At 43.0% G+C, this 15,376-nt stretch overlaps 1 protein-coding gene across 1 annotated transcript; it reads left to right on the top strand.

Annotated features, from left to right (window-relative positions):
- Positions 1-4,866: 4,866 nt before the first annotated feature.
- LOC119448994 (histone H1-gamma, late-like) lies at positions 4,867-6,238 on the top strand. The gene is made up of 2 exons (XM_037712194.1): positions 4,867-5,021; positions 6,016-6,238. Exons 1-2 carry the CDS (start codon positions 4,867-4,869, stop codon positions 6,236-6,238), a joined length of 378 nt encoding a protein of 125 aa, XP_037568122.1.
- The last annotated feature ends 9,138 nt before the right edge of the window (positions 6,239-15,376 follow it).

Raw genomic sequence — 15,376 nt, forward strand, 5'->3', positions numbered from 1 at the left:
GAGTACTATGACTTCCACGAGCTAGTCACTGAAGGAGCGGCTGGCATTGATGAAATATGGTTACTGTTCAAGGCACATGTTATGCACTGCTTGAGGCAATTTGTCCCACAAATACAAAAGAACACTAATAAGCAGAACCATGGATAACACGCGAAATAATTCATTTAAAACGCAGAATAAAAGGTTGAGGAAATCTAACAAATTAGGCCCAGTCTCAGACTTCTGCCATAAAATAAACTCGTTAAACAGACTGCTAAAGGAAAAAAAACAAAAGCAGGAAAACAGAGCTTCTGCAGTACAACGCTCAGCAATTTTATCAAGGAATCCCCCCAGAAATTCTGTCGTTACGTCAGGCACAAAGATAACCCTCCAAAACCTTTATCGCCGACCGAAGAAAAGCAACAAGCAGACGCGTATGACGCATTCTTCCATTCTGTATTTGCCCCGGACAATGGTATTACGCATGCTTACAGGCCAGATAATATGGAGCAAAACGAGGCGCTGAGCGCACCAGTCGTAAGCGAAGCAGGTGTTCTCTCACTATTACTAAATTTAGACGATAAAAAGTGTAACGGTCCAGATGGAATCCCGAACTGCTTCCTGAAACGCTATGCCGAGCCTGTAAGCAAATACTTGTGCCTTGTGTACAATAAATCTATCTCTGAACGATGCCTTCCGGCAGAATGGAAGATTGCAAAAATAGTGCCAGTCCATAAATCGGGTGATACCTCTTGTCAATCAAATTATAGGCCTATTTCTCTCTCATGTACTTGCTGCAAAATCTTGGAACATATTATTTTAAAATCCGTTACAGAGTTCGTTGAGGCAAATATATTCTCCATCCCTACCAGCATGGCTTCAGGACTGGTCGGTCTACAGTTACCCAACTTGTTGAGATCCTACACGATTTCGCCAAAGCAATTAACGACCAAATACAAATAGATGTAATTTACCTTGACTTCTCTAAGGCCTTTGGCCGTGTTTGCCATGCTAAACTGCTTTTAAAGCTTAAACTTATACTAGGAGATGGGCCAATTTTTCGTTGGATTAACTGTTACTTATCTGATCGTCGCCAGTTTGTCCAGTTACGCGCCTACACTTCTGAAGTTATGCCAGTCGTTTCTCGTGTACCCTAGGGTGCCGTTCTGGCCCCTATGCTGTTCCTTCTGTTCATAAACGACATAACTAGTCAGGTGGAATCCAAGATTAGGTTATTTGCAGATGACTGCGTGTTGTATAGAAAAGTATTAAGCCGACAAGATCAAATTAGTCTTAACAAGGATTTTGCTTTGATAGACCAATGGTGTGAGAACTGGCAAATGGTCATCAACTTTGATAAAACAGTTTCAATGTCGGTAACAAAAAATAAATCCAAACTTAGTTTTCCGTACGGCTATGATAGTATCATCCTTAACACTGTCACTCAGTATAAATACTTGGGCGTCGTCATATCATCAGATCTAGGGTGGCCGGCTCATGTAGAGCACATGGTAAGCAAAGCGATGCGAAAGCTAATGTTTCTAAAGCGGGCTTTGCGATACTCTACGAAGGAAGCCAAGCTCTTGGCCTATGTGACGTTCATACGTCCTATCTTAGAATATGCGAGTGTGGCGTGGTTTCCGTTCGCGCAAAATCGAATAGCTACGCTTGAGGCTGTCCAGCGAAAAGCGGCGCGTTTTATCTGTAATAGATACAGATGCATCGACTCGCCTACGCAAATGCTGTCCGAGATCGGCCTTCATACACTAACCAGTCGTGCGATGCTGTACCGACTCAAATTTTTGTATCTCATCCTGCATAATAAGGTTAAAGTGGATCCTGACACCTACCTTTCATACAATACGTCTAGAGAAACCCGTCATAAGCATCACCTTAGACTCCAAGAATATTTCTGCACTAACAATACATTTAGTTATTCGTTCTTCCCGCGAGCTATTCGTGACTGGAATGCTTTAGCACCGACGGTGGTCGCACAGCCTACCGTTGAAAAATTTGTTGAACTTGCTGGCCAAATTTTGCTGTCAGCAACGAGTACGTGATTCTATCATTACTGTATTTATCATTGTTTTACTTACCAATTAAATTGGAAATCTGGGATGTGATATTGTGGATGATATAATTCTTATATCTCATGTGCTTTTCCTTTTCTTTTTTTGCAGTACATAGTATGTAACTGAAATAAGTTATGTGTTGTCATTTTACCCTACTCACTGGTGTTATCATAGGTTCGTTACCTTTACCATATTCTGTGTAGTTACCCTATTGTATACTTATGTGAATGCCTGTTCCACAATGTATACAAACCCTTGTAACCCACTCCTGTAAAAATCCCTGATGGGATTGACAGTATCACGAAATAAATGAAATAAATAAAAATTTAATTACCAGCCAAAAATGTAAACAGTCCAACTGGGTAGCCTAGTTTCAGCAATTATATAGAGATCATTTGGGTTAATTAAGTACATTAATGCGTCATATGGCCTTGTCATAAAATGCAACATACTGTTGCTGGCGCCAGCAGCAATTGTAACAGTTTAATTGTTCATCATACGGTAGAGTGAAACATTATGCGATAGTATTGTTTTGTATTGACAAGCAGCCATTAGCCATAGTTAAACCGTATTAAGGATGGACTTAAGTGGTTTGAGCGAATATGTTAAGCTGCTTAATGAACGTACAAAGAATACACATTTGTTATTTTCCCCTCACATTGTTGTATCTACATATTTGCAGCATGCACCTGCAGCACCTTCGGAACGGCTGACACGAAGGTCAAGGCCAGCCTGGCAACCATGCTTGCAAAGGAGAAGCAGCTGTAACTATGTAAATATTCTCTTTTGATGATAGCATAAGACATGTATTTTATTAAAATAATGTATTATATCGTTCAATAAAAACAGTTATTTGAATATCGGTGCACTTGTTCTCTTTTTTGCACTGCATGAATCTGGACTAGTGGAATTGCTTGAAATATTTGTTTCTGCAACATATGAGAGTGCAGCTGGTTCAGGATCATTATTAATCCATTAACATGAATGCATAAATGCAGATGGGAAGCAACAGGTGCACATGCATAGTATACGTTCAAAATTTTGTTGCCGCCATATGTAAACAAAAATTTTAACTAACTTGTAGATAGCATATTTCATTCAAGCGAATGCATTGCATGCGACTAAACTTTCTTCAATGTGCAATTACAAAAATTCTCATGCTGCTTTACATAATGATTCACGGCTGCATACATTTTAGATTTTTGACTGCTTCCATCTGCATGCATGCTTTTATGTACAGTTCCCTATGTATGTTCCCATATGCATACTGGATACAATAAATTTTTATGGACATTTCCAATAAACTGCTTATTAGCAAACCCCAGCAGCGAGCGTTTATAGAATAACATTGCCTGCCGAAACATAGTTGGCAAAATGTGGTGTATTATCTAGTATATATGGTGTGACAGTAATTTTAGCCAAGCTGATCAATGAAAATGAAAGGTTACAAAACAACACGATGCAATATATATGATCATAAAAAGACCTACAGGTCAGACCTCTGAATTCAAGGCCGAATGCACGCCATAGGTGTTAAAATCGAATCTTATTGCACCGTCTTTTATTAATATAATTTTTCATTGAACAGCTTCACTAAATTTAAGTTAGCTGGGACACCCTGTAAAATTGTAAGGCTGAAGTCTATAAATTAGCTATAGACTGATCTACAGTAACTCTCTGTAGGCAGACTGTACAACATTCTACAAAAAGTGTAAGGCCATAAGTCCATAGACATACTATAGACTGGTCTATAGGAATAGTTTATAGTCTATAGACATTTCATAGACTTATGTCTACAAAAGTAAAACTATATAAGCCTATAGACTTTTGTCTATAGACACTCTGCAGACATTTGTCTACGAAAGTGAATTTTCATTGATCTATAGACTGCCTATAGTCAGTCTATAGAATCAGACATTTTGTAGACTAGTCTACAAAAAGTGTGCGGCCATAAGTCCATAGACTGTCTATGGACTGGTCTATAGGAATTGTCCATAGACAGTCTATAGCATTTCTAGATATTTTATAGACTTACGTATACAAAAGTAGAACTAAATAAGCCTATAGAGTTTTGTCTATAGACATTCTGCAGACATTTGTCTACAAAAGTGAATTTTCATTGATGTCTAGACCGTCTATAGTCAGTCTATAGACTCAGACATTTTGTAGACTAGTCTTGAAAAAGTGTAGGGGCATAAGTCCATAGACTATCTGAGACTAGTCTAAAGAAATGTCTACAAAAAGTCTGTTGACTTCATAGACAAATGTCTATACACTTTATTAGACATTCTACAAAAATTTTTTGTATGGGTATCGCCAGACTTCCCCCTAGTGTTTATTGCATGAAACTCTATGGCTGCCCGGATTGCGGCAGACGGGATGAAATGGCCGCTTTGCGGTGCGTGTTAACACGTTCTGTTTTAAGCATACAATACTTTTAGCTCCCGTTGTAGGTGACCTTCAAGTGACCTTGAGCCAAAAGTCAGAGCAGTTATCCGGGCATCGTTGCGAGAGGAAAACGAGATCATCCGGGTAACCAGCCTAAACTTAAGAAAATGCGGTATCTGTCCCTGAACCGTTTGTACAAGACTGCATTACATACTCTAGTTACTTCCCAAACAAGTTACAAAAAATATTGCTTCCAATTTCTTCCTAGTGTTTGTTCACATATCACTCAAACTGTAACTTCTAGTACTCTGAAGCTTTATTTGCAATTTGCAATAGCAATATTCACAAGGAATGCGACTAGCATTCTTCTAACTTTTTCTTACCAGTGACCCAAGTTATGTGCTAGCTCCAGCCACTGGCTGCTGTAATGCCGAGCAGGCAACAAGCCTCACACCACGGCCAGCCACCCCAAGGTGTCGTGCATGGTGAACGCGTCCATTGGCGAGCTGAGGGAGCGCAGAGGGTCGTCGCTGCTGGCATGCGGGAAGAAAAACAGAGGAGGGAGCATTACGTCACGCAGAGGCAAGCGAACGCATCGTGTATCCAACAGTGGTAGCCCAACACGTGACCTCTTGCGTCGCTATCACGGAATCTCACGATTTGCCGAGACGTGCGGTTACTCGTAGTTTTTATTCAGTACGCGATCGGCCAGCAGCTACTCACATGCAAGACGGAAAAAGATTGTTGCATGTTTTGTTTCTTTTCTTGGTTTTGTTTTTGCTTATTTCAAGAGTTTCAAATTGTTTCGATTGGGCATTCAAAAAAAATAATCACCCGGGAGTACTAAAACCTACCGCACGCTCTGACGTGTCCTCCGTATTCGGGCGCTTTCATCACGTATTGTGCCTCCACAGCTGGCGACAATCGCGTTGCGGTATGCTCTCTCCTATATTTTTCTTACTCCACGTCTGCAGGCCATCAAGAAGGACATCAAGAATTTATCCAAAAGACCAAGAGCAAGGTTGCGTTGGTTCGTTCAAGCTGGCTGCAGGCAACTCTGTGGTGAGAAGAAAAAAAATTCAGTGGCGATTACGATACTCCCTAATACGAAATTTGAGCGCTGCTCTGTACTTGTGTTCCTTTCGCGATATATTGGCCGGCACGGACAATCAATGTCGTGCGGCACGTTGCGAACGGATCCAAGTGTGGTGCGACTGCGTTGCTAACCTGAATATCGCGAGAGCTAGCGTGTGGGTGACGCGTGGGTGCGATTCAAAGCAGCCGCCGCCGCTGACAGACCTCCCAGACGATACGCGGTACTCCGGCGCCATCTCTTAGCCATCGTCGCCGCGCTACACTTTTGTTACCACGTCTTCACCATACCCTCCTCCGCTTTACGCCTCATGGTACCGCTGCACACTCCTCTGCGCTTTCCGCCTCGCGACTTTCATCTCCCGCTGAGGTTGCCGTTAGCTTTCATCTTTCGCTGTGCTTGGTCGCTCGGTTACGCAACCGACGCCAACGTTCACCGCAGGAACGTGCGTCTAATAGATGCTCGCTAAAAGCACAATGCTAGAGGTGTGAAGAAGGCCAACGGAGACAAGAATGCAGCCGAGAAGTCCGCAAGCACCAGGTATACTTACAAGAAGTCCACGACGAAGTCTCTCAAGAAGGGGGCGGCCAAGAAGGCCGAACCAGCAAAGAAGCCAATGGCCGAGGAGAAGGTGTCGCTGCCCAAGAAACCCAAGAAGCCGGCGGCCAAGAAACCGGTCACTCCCAAGAAGACACCCAAGAACTAAAGCTCGGCGTCCAGGAGTCGGCGTCAACACCCACAGACACAAGGGCTTGAGTCGCTGGGTATGTGCTACTCGGTAGTTGACCGAACACCCAACATGGGCACTGCGAATGGGCGCGTACCCATTTATACGAGCGATCCTCCAGAATGGATGTTTCAAGGGGGCATAAACGCTACGTAGCCCCAAATAAAGGCTATAAGGGATAATCTACGACACGCAAATCCTCATTGGACGGGGTGGCTTCATGGAGGGCCATTGCAACAAAGCTGCAACCAGAATTCTGTCCGATTACGGAGTTTCAAATGAGCTGCGGTGAGTACACGATGTAGTGGTATCATTTATCAGTGTGGTTGGCAGCCAGATTGCCACTTGGTGTGTCTTGTTTTACGGTGAAGCTTTTTAAGCCAGTCGTAAAATGTGCGCCTTTCACGAAGTCATCATCATCAGCATTGGCTCGAACGTGGTTGTCTTCCGCAGCTGGCTCGCTGCCGCCCGTCGGTTAGAGCTCGTACTCGCGCTCGTTTGGTTTGGTTTGGTTCCTATAGAAATAGCACATTCCACTACGGGGGATTGGCCATGAATCAGGCTTGTGCCACTGTTCCCATGTTCGTCGTCATCTTCCACAACTGGCTGCGTGGCCTCTTATCATACCTGCGTGCAATTTCACTACTCTTCTGTCGTCGTAATGCGGAGGCAAAGCTTGCACTAGGCCGCGCAAAGCTTCTGACACAACGAAGCTGGCCGTTCTATTGTGTCTCCTGGTATTAGCTAGGCTGAACTTAGCTATGTCGAGCTTGAACTTGGATGTATCTACGTTGAACTTGGTAGCGACTACGCCTGTGTTGAGCTTCGTTATGCCAGGTATCTCTTAGGTTGTGACGCAATCGATCAGCCAGCTTCGCTGTGTCTCAAGCTCTGCGCGGCCAAGCGCAAGTTTTTTTGGAACAGTTCGTTTTTCACCACAGAATGTATTAATTGAGCCAACAATGGAAAACGGCACACGTTGAATACTAGGACTAATAATAGCCAAATATACTCAAATATGTCTCCTGACTGAGCTCGTCCAGCAGCAGTAAAATATAACCGATAGCTTCACCGGCGACTGCCTACACAGTACAAGCGCCCAGGTTCCCTCTTCTCGTTCACTTGGCCGCGTATTTACAACCGCAATATCAATTTCACCTAGCCGCCATATGTGCGTTTTCTTTCATAACTTAAGACTGATGCCAGAAGTTATTTGTCTTGATTAGAAGACAAACGTAGCATTAAGATATATGAAAATTTGCATCAAAGCAGGTATCTTATGCAGTAATACTTCAATTACGTATACTTCTTTTAAAATAAATGTTTGCTGCAAACAATTATACCGACACCGCCCGAAAGTGAAGCGAGCGTTATATAAGCATGGAAATGGTGTCGTCCCAGGACGACAGCATAAAAGCGGCGACATACTAGCTTCTCAGACACCATACGTATAATATGGCCTAGCGCTAATTGCTGCATAAGCCGTAGCTTGTCGCACCACAAACAATGGCGAGAATTTTCTACAACGGGCGCTGAATGAAGCGCTACACAACATTAAAATGACGCTGATGAAAGTGGCCTACTAGTGACATATTCACGGAATATTTCAACAGCGATCAACTATCTAAGATTGGTGCAATCGTAGCACTCCACAAATGTACCAAATTTTCTTACTATATTGCACTGGTTCTTTTTTTAAGGCTCTAATACTGCATAAAGCTGCCAGGAACGAGAAAAACAGTTCACTTCGAAAAATTAGTCAGCGCCACGTAACGGTACCTCATAATGAAAATAAGTAAGAGGAGCGCATTTTCAATAATTGCATTTCCCTGAAGAAACTCAGAATAAAAGTATCCTGCCAGCAGCCGATCAGATAGTGACATTTGCAGATAATGGCGGCCGTGCAGCTTCCATGCCTATCCAAAATAAAAACTCACATCTGAGAATGCGTCTGCTTGCCGCAAGCTTCGACTCACCCCACAGCGTTATCAGTGTGCAATGCCTGATATCTCATCTGGTGATGATAAAAACAGTCAGGGTCTGGATGCACCTTCGCTGCAATAGCATCGCTTATCAATTGTATTTACTGTAACCGAATGAAAAGATGATTTGTATTACTGAAATGAAATCACCAGAGAAATGTGGTAGGGGAAATAGTGCCTGCGACAACACGTTTCCACCGAAGCCGTGGCCTAGTGGTTTGAGCGTCCGCCACGGCTACGGGAGGTGGTTGGTTCGATTCCCACCGACGCATACCCAACGGGAACGTGCCAATTGCGCGTTGGGGAAGGTGCCCCCTGCCTGGCGCTCGGTGTTGTCAGGGGTGTGCTACGCCTGCGGGCATAGGCTTCCAGTGTCACATTATGTCCCAGGGAATTTCCCAGAATCGAACCGCAGCCCGTAAGGGTGGTTCACTCTCAATATTGCCAGATGTAAATAATTTCAAGAACACTCACTGATTGTACTATCCCACTACTTCTACACTCATTCAGGTGCATACCCAACATTATATGTAAATATGTTCAGGAACACTCGCTCATTGTAATTATCACATTCCTTAATCTTGTATATAATATACTGTTCCAGCTGCATGACTTTACCCACAGATGCCTCGGTGATGGCATGAGTGGCACTCCGATCAGTGTGATTCCAGCCTTTTTTGCTGCAACCTCTAAAGGTGACCGAACTTTTGTTGAAACCTTCTGAAAGCTCCGAATAAAAATCCGTAAAATATGCTCACATTTCCTCTACAATTTGGTGTATTATTTATTGCACTCGTATGCCTGAATTTTATGTTCGATAAAGCAAATTCTAACTGCATCTTCTAACACCACCTTACTAAAATATTTTGTCGCCCTGGCTTACACCTTCCGTTATGTTTGGCTAGCATACACTCCATCTTAAGAAGTGTTAGCTTTTCCCTCTTCGCAACTGGCTTGGCGGGAGCACGCACCATTCCCCTCAGCGCGTTTCGTCGCCTTCCATCGCTATAATCCGACCTACCACCGATGTACCAGCGACCCCGAAAACAGCCGAAAATGGCCCAAAAAAGCTATTGGCTTTAACATTCTGCTTCGAGTGCATTCAGAACCCTTTTTTACGTATGAAAGGAAAGTGATAATATTGTTCCGTATCGATTTGTTATATTACACATCTGAGTCATATTATTGACCTCCATTTTCCAATGATCATACGGACACAACTAAGGAGGCTGATTTTACATACCTTCATTGTAGTGAATTTCAAGGCAATTTATACTTTCCGAAGAGCAGTATACGCCGCGAACACACGCAATCGCTACTCATTGCAATGATTCAGCTTGTCGATGTGGCCAAATCGAAACGCGCCAAGCGCCTCAAGGCACCGCAGTAAAACAATAAAGGCTTTTTATGTCGCCTGTCGATGCACGTGCCCGTGGTAAATGCATGATTTCAATGCCGGGTTTCTATGCTAGTGGTCCTGTGTTGGAATCCCGCCGTCAGGGAACTTCAAAGGGTTATTTATATCTTTTTACAGTGTACTTCGACGAAAATGATCCCTTTACAAGTTCCGAAGCCGTTGAAGCCAGAGGGGACGAAGTTTAGGGAATTCCATGTACTGCCCATAATTCCCATGCTGCTGACCGCCCGTAGAGACTATATCCCTTACAAAAATGAGTTTAGATTGTCTGTAGATGTCTAAAGACTTCTTGTAGACAACTTTGCCTTTCTGTAGCTTTGTTCTTTCGCCTGATAAAAATCTATAGACTGTCTATAGACAAAAGTTGATAACATTCTATTCTTTTGTCTACTCACTTCTATAGACTAACTATAGAAAAAAGTCGATCCAGTCTCTATTCTTGTACATTCATTCTCTATAGGACGGTCTATAGACAAAAGTTAGTAAGATTTCCTTTCTTTTTGTCTACTCCCATTCTATGTCGGTCTACAGGAAGATCCGATAAGATGTTTGTTTATTTTTCTCTACTTCCTCTATATAGACTATCTATAGAAAAAAGTCGATACAGTCTCTATTTATTCTTGTCTATTCATTTTCTATAGACTGTCTATAGGAAAATGTTAATAAGATTCTTATTTGTTTTGTCTACTCCCATTCTACAGTCGGTCTACAGAAAAAAGTCGATAAGATGTTTGTTTGTCTACTTCCTCTCTATAGAAAACCTATAGAAAAAATGTGGTTGAGGACTCGGTATAGAACACGAAAGTAAACGTGTCTTCACAGAAGTAGTTAATGTTTATATGCACATTGACTATATAATGTCTATTGGTGTTTTTTGGCTAACGCCCTTAGGCGTTGATGCACTTCCACGCTGACGCCTGGTGTTATGCACGTCTCCTCCATCACGACTACCAACGTCGATGGAGCAACCGTCGTCATATGGAAGCTGCACTAACGCTGCAACGCTAGCACAACGCGAAAGACGAAGCACGAACTGACACACTAATACAACGCGCAAGACAAAGCACGTAACTGAATCGTCACCCAGTCAAATCAGCGCGTATCGTAATTGCTCCGCGATCAACTTCAGAAACATTTTCAGAGCTAATTGCGGAACCACGCTCCGCTGTGCTGAGTTGAACGCCACCCAGGTGGCGTTGGTAGTGCTTCTTGATGCCAGCGTCCCTTCGAATGCTGGCATTGGGCGTCCTTACAAACTTTCACTGTCGGTGCGCGTGTGTCATAATGCAGTACTTCAATCTTTTCTGGTAGGCGGCGGCACCGCCCCGAGCAAGAGCGCGGGTACACGGAGGAGTGTTAGATATATAAGGCGCGTCTGTGTAGCTCTCTGCAAATGCGTTTGTGGAAAAACGCTCGGCGATCTATCGTCGCGGACTCGTGGTTCGATTTCCAAATTTTGCATGTTTGTGAAACTTTTTCTTCTGGTTTCTTTCTTTGTATTATGTTCTATGACGTATTTCCGTGACCGTCATTCTTGGTGGACCCCGGCATAAAACACTTTCGTGTTAAAAAGTCTACTGTCTCTATTTATTCTTGTCCATTCATTGTCTATGGACTGTCTATAGACAAAAATAATGAGATCCTTATCGTTTGTCTACTCCCATTCTACAGTCGGTCTACAGAAAAAGAGTCGATAAGATGTTTGTTTGTCTACTTCCTCTCTATAGAAAACCTATAGAAAAAAGTCGGTACGGTCTCTATTTCTTCTTGTCCATTCATTGTCTATGTACTGTCTATAGACAAAAGTTAATAAGATTTTTATTTCTTTTTGTCTATTTCCATTCTATAGTCGGTCTACAGAAAGAAGTCGATAAGTTGTTTGTTTCTTGTGATATTCCGCTCTATAGACTACGTATAGACCAAAGTCGATACCGTGTCTATTTATTCTTGTTCATTCTGTGTCTAAGGACAGTCTATAGGCGACAGTCGATAAGGTGTTGATTATTTTTGTACACGCCCGGTTTATAGATTTTCTATAGGCGAAAGTTGATAAGGTGTCTACTTCTTTTATCGATTCCCGTCTATAAATTTAGGGCTGGAGCAAGTCGATACTGATTGGGGTGCCTTTTGTCTATCCAATAGCTTTTTCTCAGGACACCTTTTATATGCAAAGTTTGTCAACTGTCAACTGTTTGCTATTTCTTTAGCTGATTGCCTGTTTATAGAATGTCTGCAGAGAAAAGCAATAAAGGTCACCATGGCATCTCTGTCATTAAATTACGCAGCCCTTAATTATTATTTTACCAGATAATTAGGTGTTTAAGAGTCTGCTCACCGAGTTTCACCCAGTATTGCACTGGTTTTTAACATGTAACATCTGGGCCCGGCACCACAGTTAGTCGGGAATGCATCCCCGACAATAATTTTTACTTGCGAACCACACGGCGGCGGAATATATACTTATATGTGATTGAAATTATTTTTTAATGGTTTCCTATATCCCCCCCGTTGAAGGCTATAGGGTGGGACATCACCAAAGATTATGTTAACTCGAGCGAACAGACCGTATACCGATTGCGGTAAGCTGTGAGATGAACTAAAGGACAGCCGATATTGTAAAAGTCTTATTACTTCAGGTTTACTTGCCCTCTATAGACAAAAGTCGTTAAACTCGGCCCAACCCGTGTATGCTGCAACCAAGCGGAGGTACAGGCGGATAATACGGAGCTTCGTTTGATATAAGCCACTTGGATTGTATATACTGCTGACATTTCTTTAAAGCCTTTTTGTAGAGTTTATTATAGACATGGTGTATATACTTCCGCATTTGGTCGCCACATTATATGACCTCCGTAGTCGCTCTCGGCAATCCCAAGACAGTCTTTACAGTTGTTTTTCATAGCATTACTTTTGTGGCAGTAAAATAAAGAAAACAAAATACCAATCCCATCACGTAAATAGAGGTTATGAATGCCAGTTTTAGCGAGAAGCGGATTACAAACAGGCATCATGCTAACAGCACACAGACTTGTAATGTGTATAGCTGACAACGCAGAATTTGCTAGTGTGCGATGAACCGATGTCGCGTATGTGGTGTGCGCCTTACGTGTCGTCTGATTCTCAGATACTCTTTAGGTTCTCCACATATCTAGGCTGCATCACTAACATCGGGTGGTTTTCGCAGACTGATATCCCGCGCTATAAATTCATTAAGCTTCTCGTTCATTTACAATGTGCGCCAAATACTCTGAGCCCACCCAGTCCTTCCAGGCGCTATATGCCTGTGCGGCCGAGCATATGCGTACGTAATTAGTGTATTGATAGCTTTGACATATGACCGGAACAGACAAATGTGCCCTAACATGTGCGCAGGTATCCCATTTGGCGGTACGTTGGAAGCTATGCTAGAAATGCACTGCATTACTCATCGTCGTTGGCCATAATGCAAGCGCCTGACGTGCGTGCTAACGGTTTTTACAAACAGGGCGTTCATCCAAGTGTGCGCTCCTGCTCCATGCGATAGCCCACAGCGTTTGTAATACAGCGCGCCAAGGCATTTCCTTCTTCTACGGAAAGAACAGAAAAATGGAAGGCAAAAGCAACCGGTTTCGCGCGCATGGAACGCAGAGAGAGAGAGAGCGCGACAATAAAAAAAAGAAAAAGAAAATGGCAAAGGCGCTCGGATTTCTCGGAGCACGCCCGCCTTCGTCGGGCTGGCGCCTGCGCATGCGCAGCGGCAACAACGGCGGCGCGCCATCTCTCCGCGTCGATTTGAATTCTCAACAGCTGCGCCAGGCAAGTCAACGCTTGTTGCTGCTGGTGAGCTGCCTGCACCTTGGCGTCTGTGTAATTCATCTCGACTTTGTGGCATCGCACCTCAACTACACTGAACGGTAAGTTTTAGCAAAGATGTTTTCCGTCACTAGCTCATGACTAGGTGAGCGTATTTCGTAGCGCGAACCGGCTGCATGTAATGTAGGCGACCCGGGTCGTAGTGCCGATTTGTCGTTTGGTTTGTAACGAGCTCGGGTTCTCGATTCTTCTATAGGGAATGTTTAACCGCAAGCGATCGCTCGCGCTTGTTCATTTTACCGTCGTAGTCAATGTCCGTGAAAAAGGAAATACACCACGTTTAACGTGGATACTGAGCAGAAATAAGCGCGGATTGTGTTTGTTAAGCGGCGTACTGTGGGCAGGTCTCGTTTTCTGAAGCTTGACCGGCGGCCATAAACGCTGCGATGCCTGTCTAATAAAACTCATCTAAAGCGCTTTATGTATATACCTCGAATTGTGCTAGAGTGACGAATTGTCTAAAAGAGACGTACAGTTGAATAAATGCTAGCGTACTCAGATGAAAGGCCCGTGTTTGCGGGGCATGCATCAGCAGCGTGTGCTGCCGTTTTCATAAGTCAAAAGTAAGAGTATTTTATGGGTCTCCTTGCAACCAGTATAAATATATATAACCGCAAAAGCTTTCAGAGCACGAAACTCGCGATAAGCTCAGTCAATCGCAGCTTCGCAACTTAACCGAAAGAATTGGAGAACAATAAATTAGTGGCTCGGGGAAGCACCCTTTACACGTTTGAAACTGAAGCCATTGGGTTTGAGGAGAGTTTGAAGATTTTCTGTGCTTTGCTCGTGTTGCCATGAATTACGAACTTGGCCAAGCCCTTGTCAGCTTTATTAAACAAGTACTTCAATTCAGCTGAATCTAATAGTGCATTTCAAGTTACTGACGTGTTATTAGTAATAATTACAATTATGTACTGGCAGTAATTTGGCAAGCAATAAACAACAATATTTTTTTGCCCCTAAACTGCGGTTGTCATAGACTGCCAGGGAATTTTCATGAAAACAGCCAGGGAAAGCTTGGAAAAACATCAGGCGAAATGAAAATGTCAACATAAGTATGCTGTCTTGTTATTGCCATACAATGTTTCCTGAGAATCGCTGTCTTAAACATAATTTTGAAGCATTTCACCTCCCCCCCCCCCAAAAGAAAAATTACAAATTGCGACCATTTTCTGAGAAAGAAATGAAAGTGAAGCATGCTGACATGGCATTTTTTACTCAATCTTTTTGCATTACCTAAGTGTCCTGAACCTCGAAACTCTAGAAGAAATACTTATGTTATAGAGCGCCTTCAATTATTTACTATGATAGCATTCATTGTATAACAGTTCCAGTTTTGTTTCCCAGAAGGTGCATACTGTGTCGTGCCACAACACAGAAAGTGCTCACGGGATATTTCTGGTGCTCATGTGGTATACCTAACTTGCAACCGTGTCAGCATGCCCAAAAGATATGATTATCTATAGGAAACTAAGTGACCATATCAACACAATCAATCCATCTGCCTTCTATTGAAGTTATGGCCAATGATGTATCAGTTAAGAGTACGAGAAAGACATTTAACGTGTATTAAGGAAAATAAGTTAAAATCATTGGCATGATACGTTCAATACTCCAGCCACTCTTCTGAGCATATCACTCCGCGTGGGTATATTTATCACTCCGCGTGGGGCACCAAGATCTACTCGATGCTGTTGAGAAAACAATCTTTAAGATAAGCTAGCAATAAAAACCGCTGGCATCGAAAGAATCCACCGTCTTGGGCGACAGCAAGCTGACAGTCCCAAACACAGGCCTGTCATTCTGAAGTTATTTGACTCCGGGATAAGTCAACATACTTATTAATTGCAAAAAAGCTCAAGGGAA

Source organism: Dermacentor silvarum, chromosome 4, assembly GCF_013339745.2.
Source record: "Dermacentor silvarum isolate Dsil-2018 chromosome 4, BIME_Dsil_1.4, whole genome shotgun sequence".
NCBI lineage: Eukaryota > Metazoa > Arthropoda > Arachnida > Ixodida > Ixodidae > Dermacentor > Dermacentor silvarum.

Bases quoted from the DNA above. Each gene is read 5' to 3' on its own strand.
- LOC119448994 (XM_037712194.1), top strand. From the start codon at position 4,867: ATGCCGAGCAGGCAACAAGCCTCACACCACGGCCAGCCACCCCAAGGT. The intron at 5,022-6,015 runs GCAAGCGAACGC...GCACAATGCTAG, and splicing joins GAGCATTACGTCACGCAGAG to AGGTGTGAAGAAGGCCAACG.